Genomic DNA, 14,873 nt, shown 5'->3' with positions numbered 1-14,873 from the left:
ACTTCCTGCCCTTTGGGCAGGGGGCTGGACTCGATGATCTCCCGAGGTCCCTTCCAGCCCTAATGTCTATGAAATCTATGAAATATCCACAGCGTTCCCTTCCACTACCCAAGTGGCTGTTTAATCAGAGGAGATCAAGTTTCACACAATTTCTTGTTCTTAGTAAATCCACGCTGGCTGCTTGTGATCAGTCTTTTCTCCTCCAAATACTTCCTTATGATGTGTTCCAGTAACTTCCCAGGTGCTAAGGTAAGGCTAACTGGTCTGTAGCTCCCTGGGTTCTCTTTTTCACTTTTTTTAAGAAGGGCACTACACTGGCCCTTTTATACTCCTCTGGTACCTCACCCATCTCGCACACCTTCATAAACATTACTGCCAAAGGCCCCAAGATCTCCTGTGCCAGTTCCTTCAGTATCTTGTGATGAAATTCCTTAGTCCCTGCTGACTTTAATTCATTCAGACCCATCAAAAACTCTCTGACTGTGTCTTTTGTTATGTCATCTCTCAGCTTGTCTTCTTCTTTATCCAAAAAATCTTTATTAGTTGCCTGGTTGTAGCTTAATTTTTTTTGTGAAGACTGAGGCAGTGTAGCTGTTGAGTAACCCTGCATTCTTTGCATCTTCTGTGCCCTGGCTGTTTAACGGTGGACCCACAGCTTCCTTGTTCTTTCTTTTCTTGGCAAAATTCTTGTAGAACCTCTTGTTGTCTTTCACCTCCCTCTCCAGGTGCAGCTCATTTTTCACCTTTGTCTTCCTGGTTTTGTGCCTGAGGTTCTTCTGTTTTCAGATGAGCTTCCTTGGTTATCTGCCTGTTTTTCTATTGCCTGTATATTTTCCTTTTGCAACTGAGGCATCTAGAAGCTCCTTGTGCATCCACATTGGTCTCACTATTCTTATATTTCTGTTGGGTTGGAGAAGTTTTTTGTTGGGCTTCCAGTACTATGCCCTTTAGAAACTTCCAGTCCTCTTGGGTGACTTTATCCTTCTGTCTTCTCATGGCATGATACCTATTAACTCCTGAAATTGGTGAAATCTGTCATTTTTTAAATCTAGTATCTTAATTCTGCTGACCCATGCTTTCCCGGTCCCAGAATTGCTAATTCTATCATATCGTGATTGCCTCCTCCCAGGTGTCCCATCACCTTCACATCTTCCAGTCCTTATTGGTCAGGACAAGATCCAAAAGAGATGATCCCCTAGTTGTATCTCAGCCTTCTGGAACAGGAAGTTGTCCTCCACACAAGTTAGAAACTGGCTCAACATTTTATGTTTGGTTGCATTTTTCTTTCAGCAAATGTCTAGGAAATTTAAATCTTCTATCAGTACTGTCTTATAACTTTTAGATAATTTTGTCACCTCCTTGAAGATTATGCAACTTTTCCTTCCAAAAGTGCCCACCTTTTCCTTCTTCCTGAACCAGGGAAGAAATACATGTGTGTTTGACATAGTAGGTGACACCATCACCTTTTCTCCCAACCCTGTTCTTCTGAAATGGATTGTAGCTCTCAATGTTGACATTCCAGTGATAAGAGCTATTGCACTGGGTCTCTGTGATAATCAGATTATAGTTCTTTTCACAGGCTGTGACTTCCACCTCATCTTTTTTATTCTTTATATTTCATGTATCTTTATATATACATAGGATGTATTTTGCATTTTGACTGACTTGTTTCCCTTTTGCTTCACTTGTTGCTGTCCCGTGGCTTTCTGTCCCTTTCCCAGAGTTGAACTGCTTCTTTCAGTCCTTTCCCCCTTTGGATTGTTTGCACTGTCCTTGAAGGATTTTATTTACCACACCCCTTGAAAACTAGTTTTAAAGCCCTCCTTATTATGCTGGCCAGACAGTGCCCAAAGATGGATCACGTGTCTTGATAGTAGTTATTTTCGCCAGAATATCCAGTCATTGTTGAAGAATCCAAAGCCTTCACGTCAGCGCCACCATTACACTCATGCATTTACTTCTATGATGCAATGGTCCCTGCCTGGGCCCTTACCTTCCATGGGGAGGATTGATGAGAATGCTGTTTGTGCTCCAAACTTCTTAATCCTGCTGCCAAGTGCCCCATATTCTTCTCCAGTTGATTTAGTGTTGTTCCTGGCAGTATTGCTGGTACTTACGTAGACCAGTGCTCTGAGGGACGGAAGAGCTCTGGCAGTTTTTCTGACAACCTGAATTTGGGATCCAGGCAGACAGCACACTTCTTGGGACTCCATGTCCAGACAAAAAAATTGGTTCTTTTGTCCCCTACAGAAGGGAAACTCCAATTACCACCACTCTTCTCTTCCTTCCTGGTGTAGCAGTCTTAGAGGCCCCATTTCTGAGGCCCTGCACTTCCTGCTGTCTAGACTGCTGAGTCCTCCGATGCCTGTTCATGTCCTCACCTCTGTCTTTTCCTCAGCTGTTCCACTGCAGAGTGCTTGAAAACTGTTGCTGATTTCAGTCTGTTCCCCTTGAATTCTGAGGACCCTCTTAAGAATCACGTGTTGCCACTTCTCGTTTCTGTTTGGCCTCTCTAGTGCCAGCTTCTCATAACTCCTGTTCAAGAAATCTTTATTTTCCTTGATAGCATGCAGTGTGGCTTTTGTTCTTCCAAACTTTCGACCTCTTCTTTCAGTATTTGAAACCAGCTTACAGTTGGTCCAGCTAACTTCCAAGGGAAGTGGTGCTTGCTCCTACCCTGGGGGTCTTCAAAAGGAGGCTAGATAATCACCTAGCTGGGGTTGTTTGACCCCAGCACTCTTTCCTGCCCATGGCAGGGGGTCAGACTTGATCATCTACTTAGGTCCCTTCCAACCCTACTGACTATGAAACTATGAAATAGCCTTGACCCTATGGGAGGAAAATGAATGTGGCACATCCCATGCAGGTCACAACTGCTGACTCAGCCTCCATGTATGTCTCCTTTGTTCCTTGGATGACACCTTGGCTATAAAAACAAAACAAAACACACAAAAAACTCAAAGAAAAAGGAAGAGAAAATAAAGTTAATTGTATAGAATCTAGGTTAAGAAAAAGCTCTCAGCAATGTCAGAAATTGCTCAGTTTTCTCAAGCCCATTGCAAATCCTCTGATTGCAACCTTTTCTTTCTTGCTTTCTTGCCTTCTTGCTTGCTTTTTTTCTTCTAATTTCAGGCCTTCTAATTCTCAGGTAACCTTTTTTTGGCACAAATGTTGGGGCATGGGATAGAATTGTGTTGAATGGTTTCACGTACCAACTCAGCAAAGGTTTAAAGGTCCTTGCAAACCACAGAGCTACGATTCAGACTCAGAGGAGCCATGTCTGCTCTGTCCTATGAATCTAGTTCTATAGAGCTATTTGTGTGCTCTCTTCTGAAGTGGTGAGGATGAAATAATGATGAGCTCCTGAGAAGATGAGCCCGCTTCCCTCATGGTAGGAGGATATAGAAGCTTTAGAGCTTATGACCCCAAAGGAAATGAAGACTGAAATCCAAAGGCATAGAAAAAATGCAGGGGTTGATTTTTGGTTCTTTTTAAGATGGGACCTATGTTGTATCTTTGCACAAAGTGTGTGCTAGAGCAATTGAACTGTGTCATTGCAGGTAACTAACTCTGCAATAAGGCTGTTTTTCAAGCCTTTTAAAATAGTAGTAAGTACATTAGTGCTGTTGATGTTAGTATTATGGAGCATGTGGGAAAAGCTTGAAGAGGAAAGTGGAATGGAAAGCAAGATGCTCAGAAAGGGAAAGAACTGTGCTAGCCCAAAGCAGATGCAAAGAGAAACACTCAAAGGAGAACATTGCTTTCTTTTAAGAGTGGGGCCTGGCATTGGTTTTGAGTTCCCAGTCCAATTGTGGTGGCAACTAGCCTTCCATATCAATCTCCCTTTCAAAAACAGAAAACTTCCACTTCAGCTGAAAGCCTGTGGTTGTGGGTATAGGGCAGGGGTCGGCAACATTTTTGGTCAGATTGCCGAAAACATCTACAACCTTGACTTGTAAGATGTTGGTGTGCCAGGGGTGAAAGGGGATGGGGAGTAGGCTTTGCAAAAGGCCCAATCGTCGTTGTGGCAGCACACCCTGATCCCTTTCCTGCAGTCCGCCCCAAGGTGCGCCTGCTGCCAGCATTAAAGCTGGGCTGAGGCTCCACAGACCTGGGTGCAGCTGCATGCAGCCTCCTGGCTGCCTGCCATAGCCAGCCTGGGCTCTGAGCAGGCCCCTGCTACCTACCACAGAGCACCGACTGCTCACAGCAGGCAGCAGGGAGGCTGCAAGCAGCTGTATCAGGGTCCATGGAGCCCTGGCTCATGGGTGGCTGTGGGTGCATGCACACCTCAAGGCAGATGGCATGGAAGAGGCCAGGGCTGCACTGTCACAACAAGGACTGGGCCTCTCATGGCTCCCCCGCCATGTGCCCTGAGGCATGCCTGTCAAGCAAAATGCCTTTGCATGCCATGCAAAGGCACATGTACCAGTGGTTGCCTACCCCTGATATAGAGTACCCTTTGATGTAATGAGAGGGACTATTTCAATGAGCCTTAAAGTAGCTTTTTCTCCACTGGCTGCTATGAGACAAGTGTTCATGGTTTTGGGGTCAGTTATGGTGCCCCCCCCTACCCCCCCAGCTGTTACCCTTTTTGTATGCATGAGTCTTTTTTCATGACACACTTCCCCATGGGCCTGCTCAACTTCATCATTACAGGTGTGGGCTGTATGACTGGCATGGTGTCTTCTCCTGACCCTCAGCATAATCACTGACAGTCTGGGCAAGGAGCTCCTTCCCTCTCCCTACCTGGTTGAGGCAGGGACTGCTTCACTCCCACTGTTGAACTCCTGCTGTGAGGGGATCCAATTAGTCCATGTCATATTTGCTTCCTGCTCTGGATCATGTTTACAAGCCAAAGTGCTGTTGTAATAATAGTAATAAGCAACCCTGCAGCTGTCACGCTAGCTTCATAGACTTTCTCTGGTGTCGGTTCTCTGGCTCCCTGACAGCATCTGTTTTGGAACCCATTCCTGTACGTGCCCACAGCAGCTCAGCTGCCTGCATGCCTTGTGCCAGCAGAGGCTGCTTGAGACTGTCCCTAGTCAAAGCAAAGTGTAGACAGATAACCAGTCTTCATTTCTTCTGCTTGTGTTTGTTTCTAAGTCCTTCCTGGCCCCTTCCCAATAGACAAGTTATTGCTAATGTTGTTTTCCACTCTGTGTGGTTGGGGTGCATAATGGAGTAAATTCAGCCTCAGACTTGGTAAATCAGTTGTTTTTCTGAAAGACTTGTCTGGCTCCCTCTCGGTCCTCCTCTCTCCTATGGAGCCCTCCTGCTTTGATGAATGTACTGTATCTCTGCTTTATTGGCTCCCATTCTGCCTTTGAAAACTGTTAGCTGTGCTTGACACAGCATACTATTGTACAAACCTTCTGATTTAAGGAACATGGAGGAGCAATTGTTCTTTTTGTCTTATGGTTTACTGAGAGAGGTTCACAGTCTGCTCTGAGCTCAAGTGTAGATGCTTCTTGAGTCATCTCAGTGTGTGTCGCTTGTTTTGTTAGATGTTCTCTTGGCTTTGGTCCCTTTTTCACTTACGAGAAGTAAGCCATGTGCATGACAGGCATTGGCTCAAATGTTTTTTCATCTGGGATGGACAAGTTTAGCAACAGTAAAAGAATCCTTACAGGAGCCTTGTCCTGTAGTCAGTGTAAATGCACAGTACCCTAAAACACCATTCAGAAACTAGGAAGCTCAGAGTTCAGTTTAAACTTAAGAGAAATCCAACTTTGAAAGTCAGGAAATTCAGAGTAAAGGTACTTGACGTACATTGTGTCTACGGCTGAGAGACACCAGCCCAGTCCTGGCTTACTCTGGGTGGGGCTTAGTGTACCCCAGAATTTTAGCTTTGTGTAACAGCTTTGCATTCACAGACATCTGCAAGATTATGGTAAATGAAAGAAACCACATTACAAAGGATGTGGTGCTTTCCCAAGCATCAGCCAGGCCTTTTTAGAATCACAGAAGATTGGGCACTCATCTTGAAGCAGTGGTTCCTTTGTATTTCTGTCATGACCTTCTGTAAGTCTCTTGGGACAGTTAAGATATTTCAACAGTGTATTCAAACACAGAATTCAGTGGTAGTGATGGAAGAAATATTTCCTAATTTTTCCTTGAAGCTGAATTAATGGCCTTTGCTCTCTGTCCTGGGCCTGCTGAACGTTGTGCTAATTTCCTTTAGCTAGGAGACCATCACTGAATTACCAATCCTATGTGGTATCTTTGACATCTATGTAGGGGTCAGACTTATGTGAGAGACTCCCAGCTGGAGAGCAGCATGGTAAACTGCTTGTGAGGCTCAGTGCCAGCCTGAAGCTAGTGTTGTGATATGTCAATATGGATTTCATGAAGTCTGTAAAAAGGAATGTCTTGCTCCTCATGTGACTGCATAGACAGTGCTGTTTGAACTAATTTCCCTGCTGTGTAGGGCTAGGAGGCATTTGCTGCTTTGGCTATGAGACAACCTGGGTCCTGTACACTGCAAGTTTTGGAATGTTTCAAGGATAGGGGGACATGATTCGGTCTGTGTTACCTATTGCATGCCAGTGTCCTCCTGGCCAAAAATCCTGCTTTGTACGGCTAGAGGCAGGTGGAGTAACGAGCCTGTCATAGACCTAGCCCTGCTCAAGCCTTGGATAATGTCCAGTGACCATGCAACAGGGACAAACACAGGGGGATTGACCTTTTTATGTTGCTGAGTTCTGGTGGCTGATCCTTAGCCAGTTAGGCTCAACTGTGAGAAGTCTCTCCCTGTATCCCCAGTTTTCCACTGAGTGTCTCTTTTCTTAACTAATGGAGCTGGCCCTCCTATCCATGGACTGCCACCTTGATGGGGTGGAGAGGCTTGCATGCACTGATGGCCCTAAGAGCAACAACATGAGGAGTCATACTCCTGGTAGGGTCACCCATGGCGGTAAGGTCAAAGGTGAGGTACCAGACGAAGAACAGATCAACACTACACAAAGACCTCAATGGTGGAACGGGTGGATGCAGAAGGCATTCTTCTCAATGGCTGCGAAGGAAGATGAAAACTGTAGTAGAAGTTGTCTTGGATCTCCTTGCCAATGGACACGGGTTTCTCCTCCACCAAGATCTGTGCAATGGCCTCCTCACATAAAACAATCATGTGCAGTCTTCTCCCACTGGTCCCACTGGAGCTAACCCACCCTTCTGAATTCTCTGCATTTGTCTCTCTTCAGCCCTATATTAGAACCTGCACTGGCTTATTTCCTGTCTATTTACACTAGGAAAATGCTGTGCTGGCATTGCTAATATTAGGAGCTTTTATGTAGGTTGGCCTTGGGTGTGTTTTATCATCCTGTTTTCTAATCCTGATGTGAGTAGGTAGTGAAAATATTTGAGTTCAGGCTGTGAGTTTTCTGTAGTACAGAAAATGTCTACAAATATTTCTGTTAGGGGTGTACTGCTAAATATTTTCTTGGCCAGTACTGATAACCAATTATTAACCAGTTATATTGGCCAATACTGATCTGATGACCAATTTATAGGAATGCAGCCAGGCAGTATAGAGAGCAGCTCCCTGTAGGTAAGTCTGTGGAGGGGAAGGGGCATTGGGGGTGCAGATTGAGGCTTCCATAGTGAGGGAGGGAGTGGGGCAGGGGCTGGGGCACTGCCCAACCAGGGTGGTGAATAGGACACAGGGTCGGGATCGGGATAGAGCCGCTGGCAGCTCGTCTAGGGAATCAGCATCCTAGCACTTAAAAATGGCAGCGGGGGCACTTGAGCTTTAGTTCAGGCTCTGCAACCACCATTTTTAAGCTCGGGGATGCTTTTAACCAGAGCCAAGTTGGACGAGGGCAGATATGGGCTGCACACTGTGACCTTAGGGCTCCACATCAGCTGCCCACCCACCAGCAGGAGGCACAACTTGCTGCTCCCACTGCTGCTGGGTGGGCGGGGACATGCAGCCAACCTGTAGCCCCCAGGGTAAAGGCAGCAGAGCAAAGAGCCCAAGCCCACAGTGGGCAGCCTACTTCCACCCCATATACAAATCTGGGGAGGCTCATGCACCCTTATGCCTCCCCTGGGGGGTACACACAGTGGTGGGGAGCTGCCACTTTCCCCTGCACCCCTTGGATGAGCTACCCACAGCTCCGTCCTGTTCCTTGCCCTAGCCCCAGGTACCATTCACTGCCTGGGCTGGGTAGCATCCCTTAACCTGGCCCACTCCCTCCCTTACCGTGATGGCCTCAATCTGCCTCCCCCATTCCCCTTCCTCTCCACAGACTTAGCTGCAGGGTGCTGCTCTCCATGCTGCCCAGATGCATTCCTAGCCACATACATGTGTGTGGCTGCGTGCATGCACGCGGAGTCCAGGGGCACCAGCCAGAAGGCACGTTGTATTTATTGGTGACATTATTGGCTACACCAGCCAAAAAAAGCCGATAGCTGATAATGTTAATTTTCCTTTTATCAATGCCGATCCCATATGGCACCGATATATCAGTGCACCTCTAATTTCTGTTGAAGCTTTGCAGCCTCTCTGGGAGGTAGTAAGGATCACACCTCATTTTACAGTTAGGGAAACTGAGGTAAATAGAAGCCGGAGACTCTCCCAGATTATGAATGGTGAGTGTCAAAGCCTGGAAGAAAATCCAAGGGTCTTGACTTCAACTTCTAGCCTGTTGTGCTGAGGAGAGACTGACACTTCTACTAGCGAGAGGGCTTAGGAGGGAGTCCCTGCTGTTTATCTTGCATTGCCTCTGCTGAGTGGAAAATATTTTTTTTCCCTTCTGACTTTCTAATGGGAAGGCAATTTCAGGAAACAAACAAAAAGAATGTGGTAGATACGAGTTATATCTCCATGCCTATATATATGTTGATTTGCAGAGTTGTACTTCAACCTTGTTTAATTCTAAAGAATATCTTCTCCAAAATTATATCACTTTTTGTACAGAATAAAATTTCTGAGATTCTCAAAGTAGATCTTAATTTGAGATAAAATTAATTAAAATATGTCCCCTAAGAAGGTTAACCCCCTCTGTCCAGACATTTTTATTTTGAATCATTTTAACAGGGGAATAACTCTTAACTAATTTTAATATCATGTATATGCTACATCTGAAAAGAATTACTTTGTAACTTAATTAAAGTAATGGCTTTTGTTTTTCAAAGTGGTAGATTTATTATTCCCAGGTAAACCATGTTAAGAATAATTTCTATTCAGTTGAAAGTATGTACCAGTCATTTTTAAAGGTAAAACAAAACTTTACAAATCCAGAAAATCAAGAGTTTAGGTTAAATTTAATGTTTAGGATTTTTTTAGGGTGTGGAAATGCACAGGTAAGTGATCCAACCTCTTAAACTATGCTATGTAGTAACACTAGAAGAGTTAAACAGAGCAGGGCAGTAACAGCTTTCAGAATCAAATGAGTCTAATCTGGGGACCAGAAACTATTAAATATTCTTATCGTAATTATATGGTTATTTCCTGTGTGTTACAGAGCAGAGTTAGAATTGTTTGTATGATTTAACTGTGCATTTCCACACCTTAACATGTTTGCATTTCCTTCAAGTTTTACTTCAATTTTTAATTTCCTGGACTTGTTGCACTGGTTTGAGGAATAATTAGATCACCTCTATTGATTTTTTTCGCCTTATTTTACTGCTACAAACTTGCGACCATAACTCTCTCTTTGTTTAGGTCTGAAATGACAACTGATGAATATCACCTTTCTCATAATACCAAACACAGAGAGGCAGGCAATGAAACTGAGAGGCAGCCTATTAGAACTAATAAAATAAAAATCCTGTGGAACTCACTGCCACAAAGTACTAGCTGAGTCCAAGGATTCAACAGTATTAAAGAAAAGAAAAAGGATTGGGTATTTATGGCTAGTGTGACATTCTGTGGTGCTACTAGATAGGATTAAAAATACAGTAAGAATATAAATATTTTTGCTTAGCATACAAATCAACCTCTAGTTTATAGGTGGGATGGTGGGGAAAAAAACTTTCCCTCTGGAGAGACTTTTGCATAACTGTCTCATGGAATATCTTATACTTTCTTCTTTAGCGTTTGATACTGACTTGGCAGATACAGGACCCCGATGTTTTATATTTTCTGTAAAACTTTCATCTTGTCTTGGGTTTCTCTATGTGGAGTGGGCTTTACCAGTGCTCTGCTGTCTGTCAGCTCAGTCGTGCTTGCTGTCTGCTAGGGTGAGAATGAGGCCCTCCTTTTGTATGTAGCAGTTTGTCTGTGTGGTGACCCCCTCTTTCCCTCATCCAAGCTCCCGAAGCTTATTTTTCATATTTATGGAAAGTATGAAATCGGTTGAACTGCTCCCTGTAGGGGTGGAATTTTATTTTGTGCATTTACCTCATGGAGGGAAGCAGTTCAATGGGATAATAGTATCTGCTCTGAACCAGTGCTAATGGCCTACCCCTCAGGGAGCTTGAAGAATTCTCCCCTGGAGAGTCAGCATACAAATTCTCTTCCAGGCGGCTCCTGTGCAGCCCTTTGGTGATTAGTCACGCTGGGAGTGGGGAGAACAGACAGTAATGTGAATGCTGGGGGATGGTTTTAGCCTTAAAACTGCAACTGAGACCAGGAAAGGTCTTGGTGGTATGCTGTGTACTGAGGCTGCATTGGGAGAGGGGACACAGCATTGAAGTTAGAAAAGCTTTTGGGATCCTCCACTCTCCTTCCCAAGGGGACAGCGCTATGATGTTCTGCCCAGAGCAGTTTTAATGCTGTATGAAGTATAACTTCTACCCTTCCCTTGGGCAAATGCTTTATAGTCTGAGACATCTGACTGTCAGGGTGTTTTCATGTCACCTTGGCCTACGTATCTTGCATTTATTATCCATCTTTTGCATGTAGCTTGTGCAATGCCCTCCATAGAGGTCGGTGAAACATCATCCATCATGAAAGTTCTTTTCAACAACACGCACTTCACTTTGAACCCCCAACACTTCTATATGACTGTATTTCACACACTTGATAACTAGACACAGGCTTTAAGTGCTACGCAACTAGATTGGGGTCAGGTTGGACTTTGGGCCCTTCTAACTCCAAACCCTGTGCGCAGTACCCAATCCTATATGGTTGTAGAGCTGTAGGGAAGGGGATTTTGTTCTTTTGTCCATTTTTTTTCTTCTTCTGCACGGCTTTCTCAGCTGGAGGGTACAGAACTGCACTAAGGTGGTTAAGGCTGGAAGAGTTTGAGATGCTGAGAACAAGTTGGAAGGTGGGAAGCCCCAGGGTCTGTGGCTGGTTGGTTGGAGAAGCATAGTCAGCATTTGCATTCTCTTGTGCATAGTGCCTTAAAGAAAGAAAGCATCAAGAGGCTGAGAAGCAGAGGGGCCTTCATGTTGGGGATTTGGGGTGCAGCCTACAATGAAAGGCTGCATTTTTTTTTTTTTGACAAGTGTTATCCCAAGGGGCAGATGAGAGGAGAAACGCAGCGAAAGGACTGGAAACTGCCCTTAAAAGAGGGAAATGGCATGTCTGCCTCAGATGGAGGGGCCCTGGGTCTTTTACATTGTAGTGCCATCGGGTTGGGAATTTTCTGGGACAGACACTTGGTTCTCTAACATTTTAATATTATGAAGGGATTTGCATGCTGCAAGTCCTAGCAGGACAGGAGTCATACAGCCTGCATGCTGGCTTCGGCCCATGGAGACATATGATCTTGGCCCGCAGACATGGGGCTTCAGCAACTGGATTGACCCAGTTTGAGTCAGAGGCAGGTGGGCACATGCAGTGTGGGACCCAGCTGCCACCACTACTGCTAGCACTGCTTTTCCTCAGAGTGGCATGGGGAGAGTGCTTTTTTGGGCAGCTGGGGAGCTTTGTCAACAGTCACTTCCCCCCGCTGCCATAGGGACAAATGCTGGCTATGACCACTCTTCTTGTGCCAACATGGGGAAAAGTGGTGGCAATGGGTGCTTTCCCTCTGCAGCTGCTGGCAAAAAGGGTGACAGCAGCTGGGTCGTAGCACCCACCTGTCACTCACCAGTTCTCTGACCCAAGCTGGGTCAGTGTGGCTCACAGCCTGAAAAGATTCCCGATCCCTGTACTAAGGGGCTTGCCTGGAGAGTTAGTAAAGCTGTGAGGGCAGGGGCCTGTGGGCTCTGTGAAGCTTCAAGGGTACTGTTCCAGGCTGAGTTTTTAATCCTGTTATAGTTCCAGGTGGGTTTGATTTAAGTAGGATATCCCCTAGGGCACCTGTTACATAGGATGTTGGCAGCAGTTCTGGGCTTTGGCTGGAAAGGTAAAAAGCATAGCCAGGCAGCGTGTCCTGTCTAGCCAGCAGGGCATTTGCCCCTTCCCCTCTCTCTCTGATGTGTGGCCACTGTAGTCAACCATTCCCTCCCTTCCCCTCTCCTCCCCAGCATGCATCTGGCAAAGGAGGATGAAGGAGCATAGCAGAACAGGCCTGGCCTGGTTGACAACATATGGGAGATGCTATCAGCAGGCTGGGCTGGGCTGGGATGAAAGGGTTTCAGCAACCCAGCTTCTCCCAGCTCTGCTTCTCTTTTTATCATTGAGGTAACATTGTTCTTGGGAGAACACACCTGTTGGGAGCTGAGCCTCATACAGACCCTTTCCCTCTGCAACTGGCAGCACTTGAAAGTATGTCTCTTCCCAGGCTAAGTGTTCCTCTCATCTGCGATGGAAGGACGGGGCTGGGCTAATGCTCTCCCTCAAATTCCAGCTTTGCCAGTGTAGCTCACAAATCTCTCTAGAACAGGGGTTTTCAATGGGGGGTATGCATACCCCTGGGGGTGCTTGGGATGGCCCAGGGGGTACTCGGCACTTCTGCCACCACCATGCCACTGCCACTTCTGCAGCTGCTGTGCCACCAGCACACTTTCCAATCGGCTGCGGGGGCACCTCTCCCAAACCCACTGCTCATCAACTGGCTGCTGGGGGACTCCTTCCTCCTTGACTGGCTACCAGGGGTAACCCAAAAAGGTTGAAAACCCCACACTGTGGAAGGATGGCATGGTATCTCCATTCCATTGCCAACAGGTTGTTGTACTCCTAAAGACTAAAGGCCCCTCTCCTCGTATCCCTACTTCCTCCAACAGTGCCTGTATTCTGGAACCCCCTGTTCGTGGAGTAGAGTAGGGCATCCTCAGCAGTGAACTGTTGTCTTTAAACTCTTGCCTAAAAGCCCCTGAAACAACACCCATTGAAAGGGATCCCCAAGCACATGGGGCTGGTTGGATATGTGATTTGCAAAACCCTCTCTCCAATAACTTTCCCTCTGACACCCCTTGTCCTAAAAGAGCCTACAGCATAACGGAGGCAGATGATGGGCTGCACTAGAAAGCCTGCAGGAGGGGAAAATGTGTGTTCTTAACTCTCTTGCTTGATCATTTTGAGGGAAGCCCCCAAATTCCAGAGGATGCTAGGGTGGGTAGAGGATCACCTTGTGTAAGAGAGGGGAGAGAGAAAAGGAGCTGATTAGGGCATATGCTGCAATATCATGGAGGTTGTGCCTCTACCATGGCTGGTGGAATCCCCAAGGTGATGCCATACTGCCTATCCACATATTTCCAGGCACTGGTTCTTCCCAGTAGCCTGAAACTTACCTTCACTGTATTTTTTGAGAGTTTGGCCCTCGTTACTGGATGTGGGAGAGACCCTGCTGCTGACATATATCAAGTTATCTCTTTCTCCGGTGTTGCAGTGCTGCCTACTTGCTCCCCCTTGGATTTTCACTGTGACAACGGGAAGTGCATCCGCCGCTCATGGGTCTGTGATGGAGACAATGACTGCGAAGATGATTCTGATGAACAGGATTGCCGTAAGTTAACCCCTGAAGGGGAGGATGAGTTGCCTTGGGTTTAACCAGTGATATAACTTTGTTGCAGGACCATAAAAACATCTTCCCCAAGTCAAGACCCATGGCTCATGTAATCCATATCCTGCCTCTAGCAGAGGTCATTACCTGATGCCTCAGTGGAGGGTGACCCTCCCCCATTGCACCTGGCCAACTGTGCAGCTCTGCATCATGGGGGAGGGGTGCTTCCCTTTCCCAGCTGGAGAACAGCTTACACCCTGCTGCCTCTTAGTTAATGTCCCATGAAACACTTCCCCTCATTTCCCAACGAGCCAAGCTTCTCATGTGCTTCTCACAGAAATGCCTACCCTGTGCTAAATCCCACTGAGCAGTTTGTCTGGCTGGTTTCCTGTGGCCTCAGGTTCCCCTGTCTGACTGTTGTTGTGTGGGGCTGTCACCAGTCCTCTGCCTTCAGACCAGTTTCACCAAGGAGAGTGTTGACACTGGCCTGGCCAGAGACCTGGTCATACAGGAGCTTGTCACCCTATCTGCAAAACAGCCCTGCTGATACCACACTATCTCTGGTAGTACCTGGGGTGGTCTCATGCTACTTAAACTGATTGAAGCTGAATGGGATTATACCCTGACCCTTACAGATTGGCTCTCTCCTTCCCTCCCCTTTTGTATAGGGAAGAGAGAGGTTAGTTGGGGTCAGCTTTCATAACTAAAAGGTTGGTCACTGATTGAATTGCCCCTCCCCTCTCCACTGGTTGTCTGTTGCCCCATCTCAGTGACTGCTAGTACCATGCTGGAGAACCGGCCTTTCCAGCCTTTCCTGCGTTAACGGAGGTCATAACCCCTCTTGAGCTGCACCTGGTGTTCGGAACTGAGGTTTTTTGCTGTCTCTCTGGGGCTCTCAGCTCCCTGATACACAGTCATTTTGCTGTAAGCTTTTCAACTCATTAAGTTCTCATTAAGAAACTGGGGGGCTGTGGTGTAGACACCCACACAGTCAAATGGGTCACCAGCTGGCTGGAGGGCCGCACCCAGAGGGTGGTAGTGGATGGGTCCTTCTCAACCTGGAAGGACGTGGGCAGTGGGGTTCCGCAGGGC

General features: G+C 46.5%; 1 protein-coding gene across 2 annotated transcripts in view; it reads left to right on the top strand.

Annotated features, from left to right (window-relative positions):
• LRP4 (LDL receptor related protein 4) overlaps positions 1-14,873 on the top strand; it is a 113,919-nt gene that overhangs the window by 60,265 nt on the left and 38,781 nt on the right. For both annotated transcript variants that reach the window (XM_019551577.1, XM_019551576.1), the window contains exon 3: positions 13,668-13,784. In XM_019551577.1, coding sequence (XP_019407122.1) covers positions 13,668-13,784 — 117 coding nt within the window. The remainder of the gene's footprint in view (positions 1-13,667; positions 13,785-14,873) is intronic.

This window comes from Crocodylus porosus, unplaced genomic scaffold, assembly GCF_001723895.1.
Source record: "Crocodylus porosus isolate Cpor-Errol unplaced genomic scaffold, CroPor_comp1, whole genome shotgun sequence".
NCBI lineage: Eukaryota > Metazoa > Chordata > Crocodylia > Crocodylidae > Crocodylus > Crocodylus porosus.
Note: the sequence above shows the minus strand (reverse complement) of the source record. Positions and strands in the feature narration are given on the sequence as shown.